The 23,303-nt window shown below is 43.0% G+C and overlaps 1 protein-coding gene across 1 annotated transcript in view; it reads left to right on the plus strand.

The window, feature by feature from the left end:
- CDH5 (cadherin 5) overlaps positions 1–23,303 on the plus strand; it is a 103,280-nt gene that overhangs the window by 31,319 nt on the left and 48,658 nt on the right. The window contains exon 2 of the mRNA XM_068261453.1: positions 17,256–17,465. Within this exon, the coding sequence (XP_068117554.1) occupies positions 17,277–17,465 (189 nt within the window). The 5' untranslated portion in view covers positions 17,256–17,276. The remainder of the gene's footprint in view (positions 1–17,255; positions 17,466–23,303) is intronic.

Below are 23,303 nucleotides of genomic sequence, written 5' to 3' on the forward strand. Positions count from 1 at the left end.
CAGTCACCTGGTGTGCCAAGCCCCCTTGCGTTCTATGGTAGGAACGCCCCTGTGGCCACAACAACCCTTGCTATGGGAGCTTCCCTCCCCCAGTAGTGAGACCTGTACTGTAGACAATTTAAAGAGACTCTGTAACAAAATTTTCAGCCTTATTTCTTCTATCCTATAAGTTCCTATACCTGTTCTATTGTGGTCTGGATTACTGTAGCCTTTTCTAGTTACACTGTCTCTGTAATATATCTAATCCTCTTTCCTTTGTCAACCCAGGGAGGAATGGGCTGCCTGTGTTGTAATAAATACAAGTTATCCATGTCCCCTGCACACCCCCTCCAGGCTCTGTGTGCTGTTTTTATTTCTCACAGACAGCATCTCTGCTCTTAGTTTCAGCTTGTCTGTGATGCAGTTTGTGAGGCTGAGGGGGTAGGGAGCTGCCTGTCACATGCTGAGAAACTGTGAGAATCCCAAACTGGAGTGCAGATAATTCACTATGTAATAAAAACTTGTAATATATACAGGATCTTCTCAAAAAAATTGCATACTGTGATAAAGTTCATCATTTTCTGTAATGTACTGATAAACATTAGACTTTCATATATTTTAGATTCAAATACACACAACTGAAGTAGTTCAAGCCTTTAATTGTTTTAAAATTGATGATTTTGGCATACAGCTCATGAAAACCCAAAATTCCTATCTCAAAAAATTAGCATATTTCATCCGACCAATAAAAGAAAAGTGTTTTTAAAACAAAAAAAGTCAACCTTCAAATAATTATGTTCAGTTTTGCACTCAATACTTGGTCGGGAATCCTTTTGCAGAAATGACTGCTTCAATGCGGCGTGGCATGGAGGCAATCAGCCTGTGGCACTGCTCAGGTGTTATGGAGGCCCAGGATGGTTCAATAGCGGCATTAAGCTCATCCAGAGTGTTGGGTCTTGCGTCTCTCAACTTTCTCTTCACAATATCCCACAGATTCTCTATGGGGTTCAGGTCAGGAGAGTTGGCAGGCCAATGGAGCACAGTAATACCATGGTCAGTACTAGCACAGCACAGCACCAATAAAAAGCTAATAAGATGGATGAGGGAAGGCCCTAGTGGGCCCGTCTAGTCCAGTCCAATCTCTGCATCTCTTATTGCTACTCCATTGTTCCCATATTTTCCAGTTTGGCAAGTCTTGCAAACTTTTATGTTGCCTGCTTATTGGCTTGTCCTTGCTTTCTGGCCTGGGCACTGCTATGCTATTACTATGGCTTGATACATTAATTGCAAAACTTCAAGTAAGACTGTAACTTTCTTCACCAGCTATATAATTACAAAAAGCAACGTGCATTGTGCAGCCAGTGAGCAATCCCATTTGCCAGACACAGCATGATTCCTGTCATCTGAACATTTTTGGGTTCTTAGTTTTATTTTCCTTTGCCCTCCTTAGTGCACTTAGTGCTGCCTTTATAAAGTACATGACAGGTTCTCGCTGCACTTTCAGCCAGTTGGCAGTTTGCACACTTGAATGATAACCCCCTGTCATACTTAACATTTCGGGAGCAGAGCAGTAATTAAAAGGTGAATGCTATTAAGCACAGACTGTATAATAGCTGGGAGAGAGTGATTTCTTCAGAGAATTATCAGCAGTGTAGGAATTAGCAGTCACGTAGAAGGAAAGTGCCCTGGATTACCGAATGCGTGCTGGAAACATTCACTCAGCCGAATTAGAGAGCTGAACCTCTGCCAGCTCCTCGTCTGCTCCGCTGACAGCCTGAAGTGACACGTTAAAGCAAAAGACTACCCAAAACCTTTATATAAAGCAAAGGAAAGGGTTAGAATGGGTGTCCTGATCAAGAAAGTATTGCCTCAATGGAGGAAGTACAGCAGACTGCAGAAGGCCCCTCATGATAAGGCTTGCTGTGCCAGTCTGGGTTAGTTAATGGTTAATGGGTAGAAAGAAGTCCTGTATGATTCCCTGACTAGGATTTTGATTGGTCATGGTATGGTGGTGTGTGTGCGTGTGTGGGTTGGTGCGCGCAGGGCTGAGGCAGAGGCGAGAGAGTCTCCAGCTTCAGGGCGCAGTGTAGTAGGGGGTGCACAACTCACTCAGCTATCATTCCCCTATTATGCTTGAAGCAGAGAGAAATAAGAAAAGGGGATACATGGCAGTGCAAGCCAGATAACTAGGGATTAAGGTGTAGGGTAGTTTGGGGACCCTGGGGCAAATCTTATTCTAATAGCAATCAGTGTATGATGGCTGGGGTGGAAGGGATGGAGGGACGCACTTTGTCTCAGCCTTGGGTGCTGGAGGACCCTGTCCCGGCTATGTGGTGGGCGCTGGCGTCTGGGGGCTGCTTTAAAGTGACTCTGTAACAAAAATTACAACGTTTTTTCTACCATCCTACAAGTTCCTAAACCTATTCTAATGTGATCTGGCTTGCTGCAGCTCTTTCTACTATAACCATCTCTGTAATAAATCAATGTATCTTTCCCCTGTCAGACTTGTCGGCCTGTGTCTGGAAGGCTGCCAAGTTCTTCAGTGTTGAACTGTTCCTCTATGCACACTCCAGTGTGTGTTTTATTTACATAAGCCAGCAGCTTCTCTGCTATCTTATCAGTGATAGAAGAGAGCTGGATAAAAATCCTCCTCTGGAGGCTGTGAAAGGAGCTGGTCTGTCACATACTAAGGAATTAACGACATAGGCAGAGCTGTCTGCAGGAAGCCTGTAATGTTCAGTGCATGAGAGAAGCTGGGGACAGAAGGTAAACACACACAAGTGATCTCTTGAGATTCAGAAGTAAGGCTGTATACAGCCTGCTTGTGTATGGATGTATTTTCTATGTGTGGACATGCTGTACATCAACCTACTTCCTGTTTTGGTGGCCATTTTGTTTGTTTATAAACAAACTTTTTAAAACAGTTTTTGACTACTTTTAATGCGGCGGGGAGCGGTGAAATTGTGACAGAGGGTAATAGGAGATGTCCCCTAACGCACTGGTATGTTTACTTTTGTGTGATTTTAACAATACAGATTCTCTTTAATTGCTGCTTAGCCAAAATGTGATGTACCAATCAGAGAATGCAGATTACCACACTAATTTTAGATCAATTAGAGAATGCAGATTTTTTTTTCTACGGAAATGGGATTACCGTGGTAATTTTAAGCCAATCAGGAGACGTCCACAATCTTAGCCCAGTCAGACAACATAGATGTTTTCAGAAGAAATCGGATTAACGTGGTCATTTTAGGCTAATCATAAGATTTCGAAAGTATTAGAAGTTTACTTTGGTTGCCAATCGGAAATACGGTTTCCACATAATAACGCACATCCGCAAAAAATATATATTTTTGTAATTAACTAACTTCATTGACAAAAAAATTGACATTCATTGGAAATATGGGGAAATCGGATCTCTGCAGAATCCGTGGGTTCAAAAAGTGGAGATTTTGCAAGAAATAAATGGAAATTTGCATTTCCGGCCATCACTTTTGGTCATGGGTTGGTCGTTTGAGGATGGTATTTTGATGTAGCTTAGGCAATGCACTTATCCTACAGTATCCCAGTATTTACATTATAATCTGTTTATACTGATAGTAAACTACTGTAGTGTGTGCTGATTCTTGCTGAAAAAAAGTGTTCCCACTGCTTATGCAACTGTTAAAGAGACTCTAAAGCGAGTCTAACTCCTCTTATTTAATGTTAAGCACTATAAGCCCTGCTAAACCGCCGCATCCCCGCAGCAAAATGAGGGGTTAATACCCCCAAATCTCCTCTGCAAAATCCATGAATTTCTTGGTCGTGGATTTTGCTGCTCTTGGAGGCAGAGCTATGAGCTGTAGCTCTGCCTCCATGCGCATCAATCTGCCAGCAGATCTCTGCCTTTCCCCCGCTCCTCTCTGTGAAGGAAGATTGAGAGGGGCGGGGCGAGGCGTCGATCAGCGAGGATTGACGCACTGAGAGGCAGAGCTACAGCCATTAGCTCTGCCTCAAGCAGGAAGCGCTCCCCGAACTCAGCAGAGGGGATTTGGGGGGTATAGACCCCTCGTTTTGCCACAGGGATGCGGTTTAGCAGGGCTTATAGTGCTTTACATTAATAAAAGTTTAAAAAGTGGATTGGGACTCGCTTCAGAGTCTCTTAAATTGATTCTCTGCAACAATAGCCCTCCTTCTACGGAACTGCAGATAACAGGGTTGATTCACAAAGCTGAAGCAGCGCAGCTTAATGACTGCAGCGCTTGTTAATAATTCTCTGTGCATGCTATCCAGTCATAGTGTGCGCTGCAAAATTACGCTCTTCATTGTTACTTTAATGTGCGGCTCGTTAAACTTAACGAGCGCTCCACTGAATCCGCCCGGCGGGTCCAGTAGCTTCAAAGAACAGTATTCCTGCACTTTGATTGGCCCAGTAGGCTGCCTGTTGCAGATGATGGGGTTGCTTCACAAAGCTGCGCTGCGGGGAGAATTATTAACAAGCGCTGTAGTCATTAAGCTGCGCTGCTGAAGCAGTGCAGCTTTGTGAATCAACCCCATCATCTGCAAACGGAGTACAGAAGTAAAACTTCATACACACCCCTAGATTACTTAAATATAAAGCACCCCAAATTGAATTGATGGTAACAACCAAGTGCATTGTTGCCAAGGCTGGACCCACCATGAAGCTAGTCTCCTGAATCAAATTATTCAGGCAGCAAAATCTAGGGAGCGGCGTCATGACTGAAAATGCAGAGTGGCAGCAGCAGAGTACAATTACCTATTCCACAGCTGGTTCCTCTCCTCCTTCTTGCCTATCGCTGTGCAGCAACATTTCTCCATAGACTCACAATGCGGAGAAATGCTGCTGCACAGTGATAGACTGCCCTTCTGTGCTGGAGTAGGTATGTGTGCTTAGCTGCAGCTGCTCTGCATGTTCAGATGGGGGAGAGAGAGAGGCAGGCCCTGGGCACTTCTTTTACTAGCAGAATGGTGGGGGGGGGGGGGGACAGAATCTGGCCACCAGGAGAACACATATACAGATACTGGCAGCACTTTTAGAAGGGGTGTGGAGGGGGCAGTGTTTGCTTTGGGTGGCAAATGGGAAAGAAACTACCCTGATTGTTCCCCTACTTACTCGCCCACCTTCCTCACCTCCCTATTGCAACAGAACTTGTCATTTAGCTATAGTCAAAGGACGCATCTTAATGCACTTGGTACGCTCTTGTGAAAAACAAAAAGACACAGGGAGGTTGGGAGCCCGATCTGCTGTATTATCAAAGGGACACCAGAGAATGTGTATGGAGAAAGAGTTATACTTACAAGACTGGGTCGCTATACAAGCAACCACTCATCTGGCATGTGAGGAAGTGCCGTCCTCACTTGGCCTTGCTTCTGGTAATAGGGTAGGTTGCAACTTCAAAAAAGACTGCACATCTGGGAGACTTCCAGAGGTGCACTCCCCTATGAAGGAATGTAGATCACTGAGAAAAGGTAGGAGGCAGCCGTAGACATATACCTGTGTTCTTTATAGTGTACAATAGAACTAAACAAGAGAGTAAGAAACTGAATGTTCCTACCGTAAAAAAGCGGAATGAAACCTAGCATTTATTCTTTGCTCTAAAAGATTATTTACAGCATATTATATACTACCACCATTTTTTTTTACTACAACAGCATTCAAAGAATAAAGACAGGACTTTACAAGTTCCTTTCTGGGAAAGCTGGACGCATCCGAACTGTAGATTATGTTATTTTGTGTTTACTTAATTGTATCAAGTGAGGAATGTGACACATTCTCTGACTGTGCAGAAGCTCCTGAACACAGTCAGACAATGAGAAATGATTTCTGCTTAAATTAAAAGATGAATAATTTGTTATGAATAAAATGCAAAGTCAGATCACAGAGCAATAAAAGTGTACTTTGGGAACTTGTAATTTCTAAAAGAATTATAATACTTATGCACAAAAGCAAATATGATAACCGTATGGTGTATAAAAAGTAGAAAAACATGTTTTTATTGAATATTATGTCAGGGTTTTATACCGCTTTAAAGGAGTCAAGCTCACACGTAAGGTAGCGATATAGACATCTCAAAATGTTATTAGGGCATAATCGACAACGCGTTTCATGCCCACAGCCTCTTCCTCAGATCTATTAGTGTGTCTTTAAAATGAATGGCAGAACTCAGAATCAACACACAACATTGTCACTATGAACAGTGATCTATAACCATAAACAATAGTAATGTCTCTTGATAAAAGCTATCTGCAGAAAATACATCCGTAAGGTGCTTAAAAAAGATTTTAAAAATACATAATAAGATATATAATATAACACATCTGATTATCGTATGGAAACTTTTGTACATATGTAATGGATAGTGGAGAGGCCGCGGCGGCGGTGAGCGGCATGACGGCCGTATCCGCGTCTCAGCCGGCGGCCTCCGTGGTTACATGTTGGATTTTTGCCTGGTCCCTCAGTTGCACATAGACTGAGGGTTACGCGCGCGCGCGCCAGGGCCTTTATGCAAGTAGAAGGGGAGTCAGCTGATCAGCCGGTCAGCTGACTCCAGTAGTGCTCCGGACTGGCTGAGTGACTGGGGCGGCACTGTGGAACACTCTGAGTATATATAGGACCTGCCTGTCAGTTGCTCTTCGTCTGCTGTTGCAAATGCTACGTGTTAGCACTCAGAGCCTTAGTCAAATCCGAAAGTGTGCTAGAACCAGCAGGAGCTGGGGATCAACATTTAGCCAGATTCTGTTGATAGCTTAAAGTACTAATTGAATTGTATTATTTGTGATGACCCTCTGCTAGCCTTGACTACTCTTCTGTCTTCTGATTCTGTGCCTATGCCTATCTGATCTAGTTGACGACTCAGCTTATACCTCACTCTGATTCAGTCTTCTGTCTTTGTAACATATCTGTCCGTGTGTTGCCAATCCTGCTTGTCTGACTCTTCTGCCCTCACCAGTGAGCTTAGTTCTGGTGAGGGATTCTCAGTTTAGTAATCACCTGTTCTTCAGGTTGATAGCTGCAGTGCAGTCTTAATTACCTGCTCCTCAGGTTGATAGCTGCAGTATAGTCTGAATCACCTGCTCCTCAGGTTGATAGCTGCAGTACAGTCTTAATCACCTGCTCCTCAGGTTGATAGCTGCAGTACAGTCTTGATCTCCTGCCCCTCAGGTGATCATCTGCTGCAGTACAGTCTGAATCACCCGCTCCACGAGTGATCAGTATACGTTGTCTTACTGTGCATCACCCGCTCCTCGGGTGAACCGATCACTAACTCATCTGTGTCTCCAGCCTGCTGGAGTACTGATTCCAGTGTTCTATAGAGATACCTCCCTCTACCAGCTCCTCTGGGATAGTGGGTATCTCTATCTATATTTACTGTTGCACCAAACACTATCTTACACCTGGGTGTCCTGTGTCTTGCTATACTTGCATTATTGGTGATTTTGCAGACCACAACATAATCAGGTATAACATCTGTATTATTGGTGATACTGCAGATCACCAATAATCAGAAAATCTATTCTTGCTGACACCGATGGTTACAACATATAAAAAATATTGGGTGCATAAAAAGATATGTTAATATTGTCTTTGGTTCCATACGATGATCAGAAGTCAAAATAAACATCCACACATCATACTTACCTCCCATGTAGTCTACTCATCAATCTCTTTCTCCTCTCCAGCATCCTGTTTGTCTACTGTTATTAATGGAATTCTCTGTGTTCCATTTTGAAAATGGCCATTACCCCATAACAGCTAGCACACTGGTAAACTGTAATATCTTCCACTTGAGTCATAGGGAAACATAGACATTACTTTGCACATCAGTTGTCCTTTCAGTTATAACTGATAGCAACTGATATGTAACTGACAGCAACTGATATATTTCAGTTCTGAAAAAATCTTGTCAGAACTGGAAGGTACCTTTGTAAAAAGAAAATGGTGAGCTTCTGAGAGGAACTGACAGCGAGGTCAGTAAGTAATATTCATTTGAAGGTACATCATGTGTTTATTTTAAATAATGTTACTCCGTTCAGGTTCACTTTAAGTGTGAGTACATAAGCATTTATTTCTTGCTGGATTACCACAAAAGTGGTGACAGGGAAGTTCGCAATCTGGCTTGTCTCTGCCCACAGATATACAATAAACAATCATGTTGCATTTTTAGACAAGTTGTTTAGATCCGATAACAGTTCCCTGAAAAAAGAAATTCAGAAAACACTGGATGATTTTAATACGCTTTCTGACCTTTTGCAGTGCGTTTACAGTACACATTTCTTTGTTTTTCTGCATTTTATAATTAAACCAACCTTTATCTGTAAAGGTCTGCTCACATGTTGTGTGTCAACAAAGAGGAACAGAAGTGGGGGTGTAACAAGGTGTTCAATGTATGGAGAAAATATCTGCACAGTTTTTTTAAAGAAGGGAGCATTCTGGGTCTATTCAAACTTTACTATTATATAGTATTTATATAGCTCTGATATATTTTGCAGTACTTTACAGAGTATGTATAATCTTGTCTCTAACTTTTTCTCAGGCTCACAAACTAATCCCTACTATTGTCATATGTCCCCTAGTCTCGGGCCAATTTTAGGGGGGAATCCAGTTAAAGTGAACCTCCAGACAGGGATGAGCTCAAGATAAAAGTTTGATGAAATCCAAATGAGTTTCATTTAGATTTCATCCTCTAATTTGTGCACCTGAGGTGTGTGCGGAAAGGGGGGTTTAAACTTACCCAGCAGCCTTCTTCTTCAACCCATCCCACGGCGCGTCCCAACCTGCGTTCCAAGCCACGTCACATAACTACTACGCTTTCTCTTTCAACCCGGAGGGAGGAAGTGTTTGTAGACACGTGGCGCGGCCTGGACCTCAGCGTGGGATGCGCCATGGTATAGGTTAAAGAAGAAGGCTGCTGGGTAGGTTTAACCTACAACCCCCCGCGCACCTACACCCGCTCAGGTGCACTAATCCGAATTTAATCCGGAGCTCATCCCTGCCTCCAGACAGACTAAACATCTACTCAGCAGCACTGAAAAGGCCTGGTGTTTCTTTAACAGTTTCACAACATCAGTACTTTGTTTTTCTTACCCAAGCCTCATTTTTAGCTGCACAGAAGAAAACTGCCTGGCAATTTTTCCCCTGATGCTGTGCAAAGAATGATGGGATTTCTAATATTGTTGTTCTCTTTCTGCTGTTTTGGCATACATTTATTTTTTTTTATTTTGAATTGGAGATTTGAAGCCTAGCACGAGCAGCTGGGAGGGGTGATCAGGACACAAGACAGGTGGAGCTGTGTCTCATGCTCCCTATCACCTCCTTTCAACCAAAAAGATGGCTGCCCCCATGAAAAAGATGGCTGCCCCCATGAAATCACAAACATTTGCATGTTCTTTTAAAACAGGGTGGGTAAGAGATTATATTACATATTTATTTTACGACTATGACAGTATGTTTGTTTAGGCTGGAGTTCCTCTTTAACTTACAGTATCTGTATGTTTTTTGAATGTAGGAGGAAACCAGAGTGCCCGGAGGAAACCCACACATGGGGAAAACATACAAAGTCTGTGTAGCTAGTGCCCTGGCTGGGATTCAACCCAGGAACCCAGCGCTGAAAGGCGAGAGTGCTAACCACTGTGCCCAAAACTTAAAAGAAATAAAAACTTGTTTTAATAACAAAACATATAAAATGAAATTGTCCCCTGGGAACCAATCTTGCATTACAGCAGACAGAAAAAATAAAACCGACGGTGCTCACAAATATTGATCTTGGCACAGCAGCCAGCGGGTGAAGTACTGGAACGCCAAGCTCTGCTAGGAACTGCTGGTTTATAGAGTCTGGACGATAAAGGCAAGTTAGGGTTAAGAAGGGTTAGGTTTGGTTCACACAAATGGTTGCAGAGCAGTTTTTTAAGGTATTTAATGGAGCAGTAAAAAGGAGAGCAACCACTTCCCCACAGAATTATTAAGAGCATTTTTAGAGACGTTATAGGCATTTGAAGGCGTTTGTGAAGTGTTGCAGAAGATCTGGCTTTCACAGTCTCTGTTTGCAACTTCTTGGACGTGGTCATTGTTTCAAACACCTTAGTTGATTTTGATGTTCTATTATTTTAAAAGCAACCTCCTGTTTTTGCCTTCAATTGTTCTCTCAAATGCCGAGGCAGTTGGAGGAGGATGCTTAGAGGAGGTTGAAAATGTTGACCGAAATGTTTCACAATTGTTTGTTTGAATCAAGGCTCTTGATGTGTACACACACGCACACACACACACACACGTATCGTCAAATGCAGTTATTGGAACTCAATCTGGTGGGCTTTTAAGGCCATATTTTGCACAGACATGTCACTAGCCAGCAAGCTTGCAACCCAAACAAGGTGGTGGAGAGACGATGCATGGTGCATGATGAAGCAGGAGGGCTTAGGAGGAGAACAAGGACCTCGGCCTGCCTTTGGCAAAGAGGATCTGGCAATCTGCATCTTTGTGCGATGTATCAGGGCTGCTGTGCACTTGCTAGATTCTTAGCAAAAGCTGTCCCCACAGGGCCCCTCAGCAGAGAACCATCTACAAACCCTTAGTGATATGGTGTAATTACTGGTCGGTTAGTATAGTGCAGTGTTAACAAGAAAGCCACATACACATGCAAGATGTCTGCTGTTTGCAACAATCATTTGTCATAGTTTTGAGTGACACTGCACAACCTACCCTATCTCATATGCAGCAAGTCCACTCTCTCATCACTGTCCACCTCTCACATGTGCAGCAGTCCTCTCTCATCACTGTGCACCTCTCACGTGTGCAGCTGTCCTCTCTCATCACTGTGCACCTCTCATGTGTGCAGCTGTCCTCTCTCATCACTGTGCACCTCTCACGTGTGCAGCTGTCCTCTCTCATCACTGTGCACCTCTCACGTGTGCAGCTGTCCTCTCTCATCACTGTGCACCTCTCACGTGTGCAGCTGTCCTCTCTCATCACTGTGCACCTCTCATCACCTCTCACACGTGCAGCAGTTCTCCTCTACCATGTGCAGCAGTCCCCCTATCCCACGTGCAGCAGTCCCCCTCTCCCACGTGCAGCAGTTCCCCTCTACCATGTGCAGAAGTCCCCCTCTCCCACGCGCAGCAGTCCCCCTCTCCCACGTGCAGCAGTCCCCCTTTCCCACGTGCAGCAGTCCCCCTCTCCCACGTGCAGCAGTTCCCCCTCTACCATGTGCAGCAATACCCCTCTCCCACATGCAGCAGTCCCCCTCTCCCATGTGCAGCAATCCCCCTCTCCCACGTGCAGCAGTTCCCCTCTCCCACGTGCAGCAGTCCCCCTCTCCCACGTGCAGCACTTCCCCTCTCCCACGTGCAGCAGTACCCCTCTTTTCCCCTTCTCCCACGTGCAGCAGTCCCCCTCTCCCACGTGCAGTAGTTCCCCTCTACCATGTGCAGCAGTCCCCCTCTCCCACATGCAGCAGTACCCCTCTCCAGTGTGCTACAGTCCCCCTCTGTCATGTGTAGCAGTCCTCCTCTGTGATGTACCCAGCACTCTCTCATGAGCAGCAGCACCCTTCTATCTACAACAGTCCTCTCCTCCTCTCCTGTGTGCAGAAGGTCCCTCTCTCTCTTGTGCATGCTAACCTCTCTCATGTGTGGCAGTCCTATATGGTGCAGACCTCCCTTCCATGAGTGGCAATCTCTCTAGTCTATTTGCAGCAATCATCCCTTTCATCTGTGGCATTCTCCTATAACAATTACAGCCCTTCATCTACAACACACCACTCATACATCTGCAGTGACAACCCCCCATTTCATGTACAGCAGCCTCCTTTTCATGTGCAGCTGCCCCCTCCCAATGAATGTGCAGCCCCCATGTCCAACTTCCCTATCCCATTGGCAGCCCCTTTCCATGTCCTTCCCTACAGCCAGCCTTACCCACCGTCATGGCCTATGTAGCGTTTGCAGAACTCCCCACTGAGATTCTGCAGCACCAGAAGACAAATGCACCTTGCTTCTCTGCTCACAATATTAATAATGGTAATTTTATCTCTGCCTTTAATGCTATGCCTTAAAGGCTCTGGGGAATTACAGGAAGATTTCTCATAGCCCGACTTTTCCTGGAACCAACTAATAAAACACAGCGGCCCCAGCGAGAAACCCGCTATTATAAATACTCTCTGAGTGGGGAAGAAACAGATTGTGCCACATTTAATAAATACCGCAAATATTATCTTTATTTCCTCTAAAGTACCTCTGGGAAATTGGAGAAATACAATGGAAAGAGCTTGCGAACCAAGAAAAATCTCTCACTGCGCTGAAATCTTTGTGCCGCCACCATTATGGACCTTTTATGAATGGGATCTCCCAGAATTCACCTCTGAAAATGGCACATTTATTAATTGGCTAGTTACCCTCAGCTTATAGTAATATGACTAATAAAATTTTGACTGTCTCCGTCCGGCGATTCTTCCCACTGACAGCAATAGGCAGTCGATAGGAGAGTATGTTTAACCTTCCATTAACCTTGCACTGAAAAATCTACAAGCCAATACTTTCAGCTTTATGAAGATGGGTTTAGTATGAACGAGCCGGGCCCGTACGGTTTAATAGCCTCCATTGGGAGTTGTAAATGAAATGCCTTTGCTCAGAAATTTCATGGCTGTCTCGCACATTCATTTTTGTAAGTACGTTGAAGGCACCTCACAGAAGGTAAATCAATGTTTCCTGCTAAGCTGCAACACGTCCTAAGCTGCCCGGACTATTTTCCTGGTATTTTCAAGACAAATTAAAGGGGAAAGCCAAGAAGTGTCACTGGATAGACCATTTAACATCTGCAATTTATACCTTTTAAAATTTTTCAGAAATTTAAATATCCTGATCTTAACCATTTCAGCCCGCGGGGATTTTTCACCTTATGCATCGGAGTAATTTTCACCTCCCATTCATTCGCTAATAACTTTATCACTACTTATCACAATTTATTGATCTATATCTTGTTTTTTCCGCCACTAATTAGGCTTTCTGTGGGTGGTACATTTTGCCAAGAGCCACTTTACCGTAAATGCATTTTAACAGGGTTAATAAGAAAAAAGTGGAAAAAATTCATTATTTCTCAGTTTTTGGCCATTATAGCTTTAAAATAATCCACGCTACCATAATTAAAACCTATGTATTTTATTTGCTCATATGTCTCGGTTATTATACCATTTAAATTTTGACCCTATCACAATGTATGGCGCCAATATTTTATTTGGAAATTAAGGTGCATTGTTTCCGCTTTGCATCCATCACTATTTACAAGCTTATAATTTAAAAAATGTTTGTAGTATACCCCCTTCAAATGCATATTTAAAAAGTTCAGACCCTTAGGTAACTATTTATGTATTTTATTTTTTTTAATTGTAATTTTTTTTTTCCATTAAAATTTTCATTTGGTTAATATTTTGGTGTGGGACATAAACAGGTAATTTTTTAATATTGTTATATGTGTAAACTGTAATGTAAAAAATGTGTAGCTGTAGTTTTACTATTTGGCCACAAGATGGCCACCTTCATTTTTGTTTACCCTCCTTGTACTTCTCGCTAAGCGGAAGTAGGAGGGGGATGCAGAAATCTGTCTGGGCAGAAGAACTGAAGCTTCACAGGTGAGCGCTTCAGTTTTTCTGCGGGGGAAAGGGATCGGTGATCGGGAACCATGTTCCCTTTCACTGATCCCAGGGCTACCGGGGGACACAACGGGGATGCGGGGGCGGTGCAGAGGTGCCGCCCGGACGTGAGCTTTACGTCCGGGCGGCGGAAATTGTTAAAGGGGCACTATGGCGAAAAATTTTAAAATTTTAAATATATGCAAACATATACAAATAAGAAGTACATTTTTCCCAGAGTAAAATAAGCCATAAATTACTTTTCTCCTATGTTGCTGTCACTTACAGTAGGCAGTAGAAATCTGACAGAAGCGACGGGTTTTGGACTAGTCCATCTCTTCATAGGGGATTCTCAGGGATTTATTTATTTTCAAAATCACTTAGTGAATGGCAGTTGCTCTGTCCAACTGCCAAAAATTTGTGTAGCGAGCAGAGACGCTGGCCAGCTTCATTGTTTAAATCCATTTAGGGAATATCTTTATGAAGAATAAAAGCCTTGCTGAGAATCCCCTATGAAGAGATGGACTAGTCCAAACCTGTCACTTCTGTCAGATTTCTACTACCTACTCTAAGTGGCAGCAACATAGGAGGAAAGTAATGTATGGCTCATTTTACTCTGGAAAAAAATGTACTACTTATTTGTTTATGTTTGCACATTTTTTTTTATTTCACAATTTGTTGCCATAGTGCCCCTTTAAAAGTCACACTTGTCAGATGTCTAATACACTATTTAAAGAGGAACTGTAACCAAAGATTGAGCTTCATCCCAGTCAGTAGCTGATACCACTTTTGCCATGAGAAATCTTTTTTTTCTCAAATAGATCATCAGGGGGGTCTGTATGGCTGATATTGTGGTGAAACCCCTCCCACAGTGTGATGTCAGTACCGAGGTACTGACTATTTCCTTTCTGTAAGCCTTGTTGCAATGTGCAAAATTTGCAATGGCAGTTGGTGCTGTCTGTTTTTTTTTTTCTTGTCTGCCAGCAGTAAAGATGATTACGTACAGGCTGATTGTGGATCAAATAATATGAACAAATTACATGGCGAATATCAGTAATTTCTTGATCTCTCTTCTATTTTTTAACGTCTCACTTTGCAATTTGTTGATTTATTCTTTTCCTTATTTTTGCTAAAGTTAATCTGTAAAGTAGACTGGGAGAAAAGGAGTTTTCTCCAATGAGATCATTTTTTATCTTTTGTTTAAAATAACTTTTAAGCACTCTGCAATTGAAAAAGTACCAAAAAGTAGGTAAAAAAAGTACAGTAAAAATAATTCTGAGTATTTTTTTGCTTGTTGGTGGCTTAAAGTGAACCTTAATTGATGTATTAAAAAAAGTTTCACTTACCTGGGGCTTCCACCAGCCCCCTGAAGACGTCCTGTCCTGTGCCCGCGGCAGGTAAAACCAATCCTCCAGTCCCTCATAGGCAGCTAGTTTCATGTTCAGCAGGCCAGTTCACCTACGTGGCCTTGGCCAACTCGTCCCTCGATCATGCTCCCGTCCCCGTGACCATCGTGTGCAGGCATACTGTGCATGTGTAGGACGGCCATGCAGGCGGCGCACTGGCCTGTGCCACACAGGCGCACTGGCCCAGCGACTGGCCAGTCACCGAAAACGAAACTGGCTGCCTGCGGGGGACCAGAGGATTGGTCACGCTCCCATCTCCGTGGCTGACCTGCGTGGCTAATTTGTGCATAGCTGATTTGCAGCAGTTGGGGGCTGCAAGCGCATACTTTGTACTGTAAATGCAGTTTTGCACCTCCTTCTCTCTCTCTCTCTCTCTCTCTCTCTCTCTCTTCTACTTGGAAAAGTCTGGAGCACACTTATCCTGTCAACATTTTGCAAGACAATGGATGGTGACTGTTGGCCACAGAGGCGTAGCAATGGGGGGGGGGGGGGATTTACCTCCGGGTGCAGCACTGTAAGGACGTCTGGCTATCTGGAGGGGGCACATTTGGCTTCCCAAAGGGGGCACATCTAAACTTGAGAAGGGGGCACATTTAGCTATCTTAATGGGGGAAAGGGGCACATCTGGTTATCTGTAGTGAGGCACACTGACTATCTAAACGGAGGAATGGGGCACATTTGTCTCTCTAAACAGCATTTACATGTACATTAGGCTCCACCCATTACCACTCCCACATTCATAACGCATTGCCACGTGCTGCAGGACTAGTGATAAGCAGAAATTATGCCCCTGCGTAATTACACATCATAATACACAATTACGCATTGTAATCGTAATGCAAAATTTCAGGGAAATAGCATAATTAATTTCGTACTTATTAGGTACCATTCGTAATTACGCATTAATTTACGCGTCATTTCGTGCCAACCTTAGAGGTGAATAGCAAAGCCCCCGTACATGCTATTGCTAAATACATGTATGTTATGAAGAATAGTGGGTACAAGTTACATAAAGAATTGTTCAAAAAGACTTTGTAGTTTTTGAGAAAATCGATTTTAAAAATACAAAAAAAAGAGTTATTTTTCTGGGTTTGAAAAACATTTTTCTTTGCATTTTTAAAATCGATTTTCTCAAAAACTACATTACTTTTGACTTGCTGGCACTACAGGTAGTCCCCGACTTACGAACGACCCGCTGATACACTCAAGTCAACAAATCAAAAAAAAAATTTCAAATTGAGACAATCGATGTTAAAAAAATCAAAGAAAAAATGGCTTTTGAACTTGTATAATCAGGTACAAAGGGCAGAGGTTACACAGAGGGTGACACTGGAGGCACAGAGGAGGTACAGGGGACATAGATGGCACAATGTTCCCAACTTAAAAACAAATTAGGGTTAAGAACGAACCTGCAGTCTCTATTTCGTTCGTTAACCGGGGACTACCTGTATTCTCCTTAACATATGTAGCAATAGCATGTATGGGGGCTTTAAAGTCGGCAAGAAATTATACGTACATTACGCGTAAATTAATGCCTAATTACGAATGATTATACAAAGTCAATTGAATTACGAATTTGAAATTATGCATAGGCGTAATTGCGAAAATGTACGCGTAATTTGCCGTAATGGTAGTTAGCAGATGATGATCATCACTATGAAGGACTATCCAGAAGAGGGCACACAAACTTTGTCCCTGGGCGCTGAAAACCCTAGCTACATCTCTGGTTGGCCAATGGGAATAGCTTAGTGAGGAAAGGGTGGGTACAATTTACAACTGAGGTTTAAGTCAGTTCATATACATATAAAAAAACAATTTCAGAACACAGGTACCTTAAAGTGAAGCCAGGCAAGGAGTAGTTATTTAGAATAACAAACTGAGTAATGTTTTCACAGTTTTTGTTTACAAAATTTGGACAACAGTTCCCTTTAGGAGTGGCAAAGTCGATGCAGAGAAATTCAAATCATAAACAGATTCATCTCTGCTTTGTTCCGGCTCCCGTCAGAAATAAAGCATTGAAAACCGCCAAGCAGCAATACTGTCTATCTTGTCCTATTTGTCACTGCTTTATAAATAGGAAAAGGACGCATAGAGTGATAAAACAGCATTGAAGCAGCAATAAATACATATCACTGGTTCAAAGCTGCTTTATAGCCCTGAAAACATTTGAAAAATATCATTACATTCATGTCTTCTCTGCCTTGCATAAGAAGAACGCGACATTAATACTACTTTTATTCTTAATCTGTTACAGATTGCTGGCTGACCGGTGAAGATGAAGTTGCTGTGGCTTCATCTGCTGGTTTATATCCAAGTGTTGCTTCCTCATGGATTGTGTACCAAAAACAGCACCCAGCGAGAGAACCATCATGTGACAGGAAATAGACGGGTCAAGCGGGGCTGGATATGGAATGAGATGTCTGTCACTGAGGAGCAAATACAACTCCCATTTTATGTGGGAAAGGTGAGTCAACAAATCAAATGTTAGCAGAGCTTAGGGCAAATTACCTTTTTATTAACATTCCTGCGTATTTTATCTGTTTTGGATTCTGTGCAGAACATGACAGGTACCCAAGGTATAGGTATTAAAGGGTAGCTGTAATCAAAATAAAGGAAAAAGTTAGATACTTACCTCAGTAAGTAGGGTAAAGCTTCTAGATGGTCAAGAGACTCCCCCGGTCTTCCTTCGCTCCTCCTGCACTGCCCTAGGAACCGATAAAGAATCCTCAACATTAAAGTAAAGGATTGCTCACAGCCATGTCCCCATCCATATCTGAGTGTAGCAGCATTATGCAGGCACACAGATGGCTGCACCTGCACAATAGCACATAGGCGGGGATGTCCAGGGCATCCAGAGGCTTCCCCCTACTGAGGTTAGTATCTAGCTTTTTTCTTTTTAACATTACAGGTGTACTTTAAACATTACAGGTGTACTTGGAACTTGAAAACATTTAGAAATGGCCTTGTAGCCCTTTCCTGACTTGTGAGCGTCCGCAATGTGCAGCCACAGGTCCTCACACGACTGTCCACAAACCAAGTGCAGAGAGCTGATGTTTATCACCTGTTGAGTTGATTAAAACAGCTGTTCCCAATTAATCTGGATAATCAGGATGCTTTAGAACAGCTTGGACTATTTGGAATGGTATAGAACTTTGGATTTTCCCACAGACTGTGACAGTTTGTGAAGGGTATGAATAATTTTGAACTGGACAAATGTAAATAAAACCTGAGAAATGTAATTTTTTCCACAATAATGCCTCCTGTACATTATCTTATCTTTTGGGAAACACCTACGGTATGTCATTTCCCGTCAAAAAATTACTTGTTGGTTGAGTAAAAGTAACTTTAAGTCAAAATTTGGCAGGGGTATGAATAATTATGGGCAGCACTGTATGTAATAACATGTATATAAAATGTCACTGGTAGTTGGATAAGACATGACTATATCACTGATTAAAATGACATCAACATCATCCTACACGGGTGTATTAAGTTTATTGTATAGGATATATATAAATAATGTGTATAATTTTTAACTAAATGCAATCTTTCGATTCGATTTAAACGATCATATCTAATCGGAAGGCAATTATCGATTTTTCACACTTACTGAACGATTCTTTCTTCAAATTCGATCATGAATTCCAACTTTTGGATCGATTTTATCCTATTCAGCAATCGACCAAAGAATCGTTCCTTATCCATTGCCTTCATAAACTGTGAATTTATATACATTTTGAAAGATCACATTTGGAAAGTGCCCATTAACGGTACAATTTTTTAACCAAATGCGATCTTTCGATGCGATTTTTATGATTGGATAGTATAGAAAATTTGCCATTTATGAAGGCAATGAATATCTTTATCCAGAGCAACCAATCAAGTCTTAGCTGCTAAAACAAGGATTCTGATTGGCAGTGACCGTTTTTCAGACTTTTGCATATGTTTTGATATATCACCCGAGTGTTGCAAAGTTGTACTCATTTAGTAACAATGCTCCTTCAGCAGGATGTGATTAATATGCAAAAGGTGCCCAGTATAACCATAAAAATATCCAACGTCTTTCCTGCATAGAGGGCTTTGGGAATTTATAGTGTTTTATTAAATATATTCCTCTTATTTATTTATGTATTACATTTGTAATAAACAAAACATTTGGCGAAAACTGTAGGGACTACAAAGAGAGTTTGAATATATATAGCACCAACATTGAGATTTATTTCCATGGATCTGCAATACCTGCATATATTTATCAAGGCATTGGTGCTGAGAGAACGAGAGAGAGAGACTGAAAGAAAAAAGGGGAGAGAGAGAGAGAGAGAGAGATGTGTTAGAGAGAGGGAGAGCAAGAGAGACAGAAAGGGAGAGACAGTGGAGAGGAGAGAGAAAGAAAGAAAAATGGAAGAGACAGAAGAGAAAGGGAGAGGAGGAATGGAAGAGAGAGAGAGAGAGAGAGAGAGAATGAGGAGAGGAGTAAGAGAAGAGAGAGGGTGAGGAGAGAGACAAGAGAATGGGAGAGGAGAAAGAGAAGAGAGATGTGGTTGACTTATGTTGGGCTGGAGTCCAATCAAAATGGAACTCCAGCCCAACAGAAGTCTTCCACCTAGAGTTCTGCAAGTATCTTCTCCAAGTCCATCACAGCACTTCAAACTGGCCTTTGCTAGGGAGAGCTAGTTAGATCCCCACTATGGCTGACTATCCAGCAGAGCGTGCTGTCACGCTGGGCATTTATACAAAACCCCAGCCCTGGCACCTACTACCATAAAGCCTTGCTGAACCACAGAGCCAAGGCCACACCATGTACCCTGAAGCAAAGTGTCAGCAGTGCAACAAGCCAGGATCATAAACACAGCCTGACAAAAGCCTAGACAAAGGGATTATAGAGAGCTGCAAACCGCGATACCTAGGGAAATGGAGGAGCGACATAGAGAACTTCCAGAAACTCACTGTCTACCAGTCGCTGCAGAGTACACAATGGCCCTGTGTCTGGACTGGCTACACCACCCCAAATACAGACAGAGCCTGTACCATCTATTTGCCCGCAGCCTAAGATAGAGACAGGGTGGCACAGACAGACATGAAAGCCTGGGAGAAGAGACTGCAGACAGTGCGACCAGGGGGCTCTGAAGGATGAGGCCCACTTCCTGGTACACTGCAAAAAGTATGCATCTATAAGGACTGCCCACTTCCAGAGACTCTCTGCCCACATCCAAAATTTCACCTCCACAGATGAGGAGAGGAAACTCTACATCTTACTGGGGTAAGAGGAAACAACAATACAAATAGTGGCCCAATATGTCACTACCTGCCACCAACTTAGAGGAACATGATATCTTACGGACTTTATAATCCTTATACTGTACTGCCTCCTACACCCTCCCCACACCTATGGACTAGATACCTTGTAACCTTGTATACTGTCACTGCCTATAACCCCACACAATCACCCCCTCCCATGCTCAAGCTAATGTTTTGTGTTGGCAATGCTTAATGATTGGAGAGGAGAGTGAAGAGAGAGAAGAGAGAGGAAGAAGAGAAAGAGACAAGAGAGGGAAGAGAGAGAAGTGTGAGCGAGAGAAGAGTGAGGGAAGAGAGAGAAGTGTGAGAGAGAGAAGAGAGAGGGAGAGGAAAGCGAGGAGAGGGAAGAAAGAGAAGAGTGGGGGAGAGGAGAGGAAAAAGAAAGAAGTGTGAGATAGAGAAGGGAGAGGGAGGAGAGAGAAGAGAGAGGGAGAGGAGGGGAAGAGAGAGAAGAGAAGGGGAGAGGAGAGAGAAGTGTGAGAGAGAGAAGAGAGGAGGAGAGAAGAGGAAGGAGAGCCGGAGAGAAGAGAGAGGAAGAGAAGAGAGAGGGAGAGGAGGGGGAAGAGAGAGACGAGAGGGGGAGAGGAGAGAGAAGTGTGAGAAAGAGAAGAGGGAGGGAAAGGAGAGGAAAGAGAGAGAAGCGTGATAGAAGAGAGAGAAATATGAGAGTGTACTGTGACAAACTTTTAGGCGCTTAGATAAAAGTACTGTTAAGTAAAGGCTCTTTCACAATGAAAACCTATTGTCTATCAATTAACAACTCATGAAGTAAATAAACATTAAAAAAAAACAAGCAAAAAAAAAACACATAAATTAATTTTTGGTGTGACCAACTTTTGCCTTCAAAACAGCACTCAGTTCTTCCAGGTACGCTTACTGTACATATAGTTAAAGTAACTTTGATATAGTTATACAGTAGTTAGGTACAATAGACTGTGCCAACACAGTGACCAGAGGAGCTTTGAGGATGAGGCTCACTATCTGCTGCCCCAAATATATTGCGACCAGAGAGACCCACTTTAAGAAATTGCTGGACCTTAATACAGACTTTGACTCCTCAGAGGATGAGGAAAAAAAAATAAAAACTCTACAACATTGTACTGGGTATGTTACCAGGTTACCGCACACTATGCTGCTTGTATAGCGCACAGTAACCTAGCAACATATGCCTTACTTAGGTAACATGTTTCACCTTAGTTCTGCAACATGCATTATTATGAAGTAGCGATATGATTGCTGTACCATTCCTGTGCAAAACAATTTTATGGCTGTATAGTGAATACACCCCATTGTGTGATCGAAGACAAAATGAAGCAAAATTAGCTGGGCAGAAGCAATATAAATGAGTGAGGAAAGCTATGCTCAGCTAACAAGCCAAGGTTACATAACCACTTCACCACTGAGGGGTTTTACCCCCTGAGCACCAGAGCAATTTTCACCTTTCAGCGCTCCTTCCATTCATTCGTCTATAACTTTATCATTACTTATCGCAATGAAATGAACTATATCTTGTTTTTTCCGCCACCAATTAGGCTTTCTTTAGGTGGGACATTATGCCAAGAATTATTTTTTTCTAAATGTGTTTTAATGGGAAAATAGGAAAAATGTGGGGAAAAAAATAATTATTTTTCAGTTTTCGGCCATTATAGTTTTTAAATAATGCATGCTACTGTAATTAAAACCCATGAAACGTATTTGCCCTTTTGTCCTGGTTATAAAACCATTTAAATTATGTCCCTATCACAATGTTTGGCGCCAATATTTTATTTGGAAATAAAGGTGCATTTTTTTCATTTTTGCGTCCATCCCTAATTACAAGCCCATAGTTTATAAAGTAACAGTGTTATACCCTCTTGACATAAATATTTAAAAAGTTCAGTCCCTAAGGTAACTATTTATGTATTTTTTTAAATTGTACATTTTTTAATTTTTTTTTAATTACAAAAAAAAAAAAAAATGGGGAGTGTGGGAGGTAATGAGTTAATTTTATGTGTAAAAGTCATTTATTTGTATGTGAAAAATGTGTAGGGTGTAGTTTACTATTTGGCCACAAGATGGCCACAGTAACTTTTTGTTTTAATGCGACCTCCAAGCTTCCTTCCGGAAGCTTGGAGGAAGTATAAGGAGGCTGGACACGTGAGTTTTTTCTCACAATGATCGCGCTGCCCATAGGAGAGCAGCTGATCATTGCGGGGCTTAGATCAACGAACGGGAATGGATTTTCCCGTTCATTGATCTCTGGGCGAGCGGGCGGCGGCGTGTTTACTAGCGGCGGGCGGCGTGTTTACGAGCGGGAGCGCGGGCAGCGTCGGGAACGCGGAAAGTACGTGTTTCTCCGTCCCTGGTTGTTAAAGGATGGAAAAAGGGGCGGAGAAATACGTACGTGCGGGGGTAAAGTGGCTAAAGGACTTACGAGGCCAAATACTAAAAAAAGTTAAATACCTGCATCCTATTTTAAGGCACGGAGGACGCCGTTGGCGCCCTCCGTGCTGTTCCGCCGGGGTCCCCGCCTCTCAATAGCCCCCCGGGCTGGCTCACGACCTCACGACCCGGGTCGGGCTCTCCTGCCTGCAGTAAGATGGCTGCATGAGCTGGCCGCGGCTGCGCAGTCCGCATAGCTGCGAGTACGGCTGCACAGCTCTAGGGCCAACCCCCCGATCCACGCAACAGGCTGTTTCCTGTAGCGTGGATCAGGGGGTTGGCCCTAGAGCTGCGCAGCCGCACTCGCGGCTATGCTGACTGCGCAGCCGCGGCAAGCTCATGCGGCCATCTTACTGCAGGCAGGAGAGCCCGACCCAGGCCATGGAGCCGGCCCAGGGGGCTATTGAGCGGCGGTGACCCGGCGGAATGGCACGGAGGCCGCCGACGGCGTCCTCCGTGCCTTAAAATAGGATGCAGGTATTAAACTTTTTTTAGCATTTGGCCTCATAAGTTCTTCAGAGGAGCTGTTAGGTATAGGGTCTCAGAGAAAAAAAATACATATATCAGTAGCTAAATATTGGCT

Source organism: Hyperolius riggenbachi, chromosome 11 (genome assembly GCF_040937935.1).
Source record: "Hyperolius riggenbachi isolate aHypRig1 chromosome 11, aHypRig1.pri, whole genome shotgun sequence".
Taxonomy (NCBI): domain Eukaryota; kingdom Metazoa; phylum Chordata; class Amphibia; order Anura; family Hyperoliidae; genus Hyperolius; species Hyperolius riggenbachi.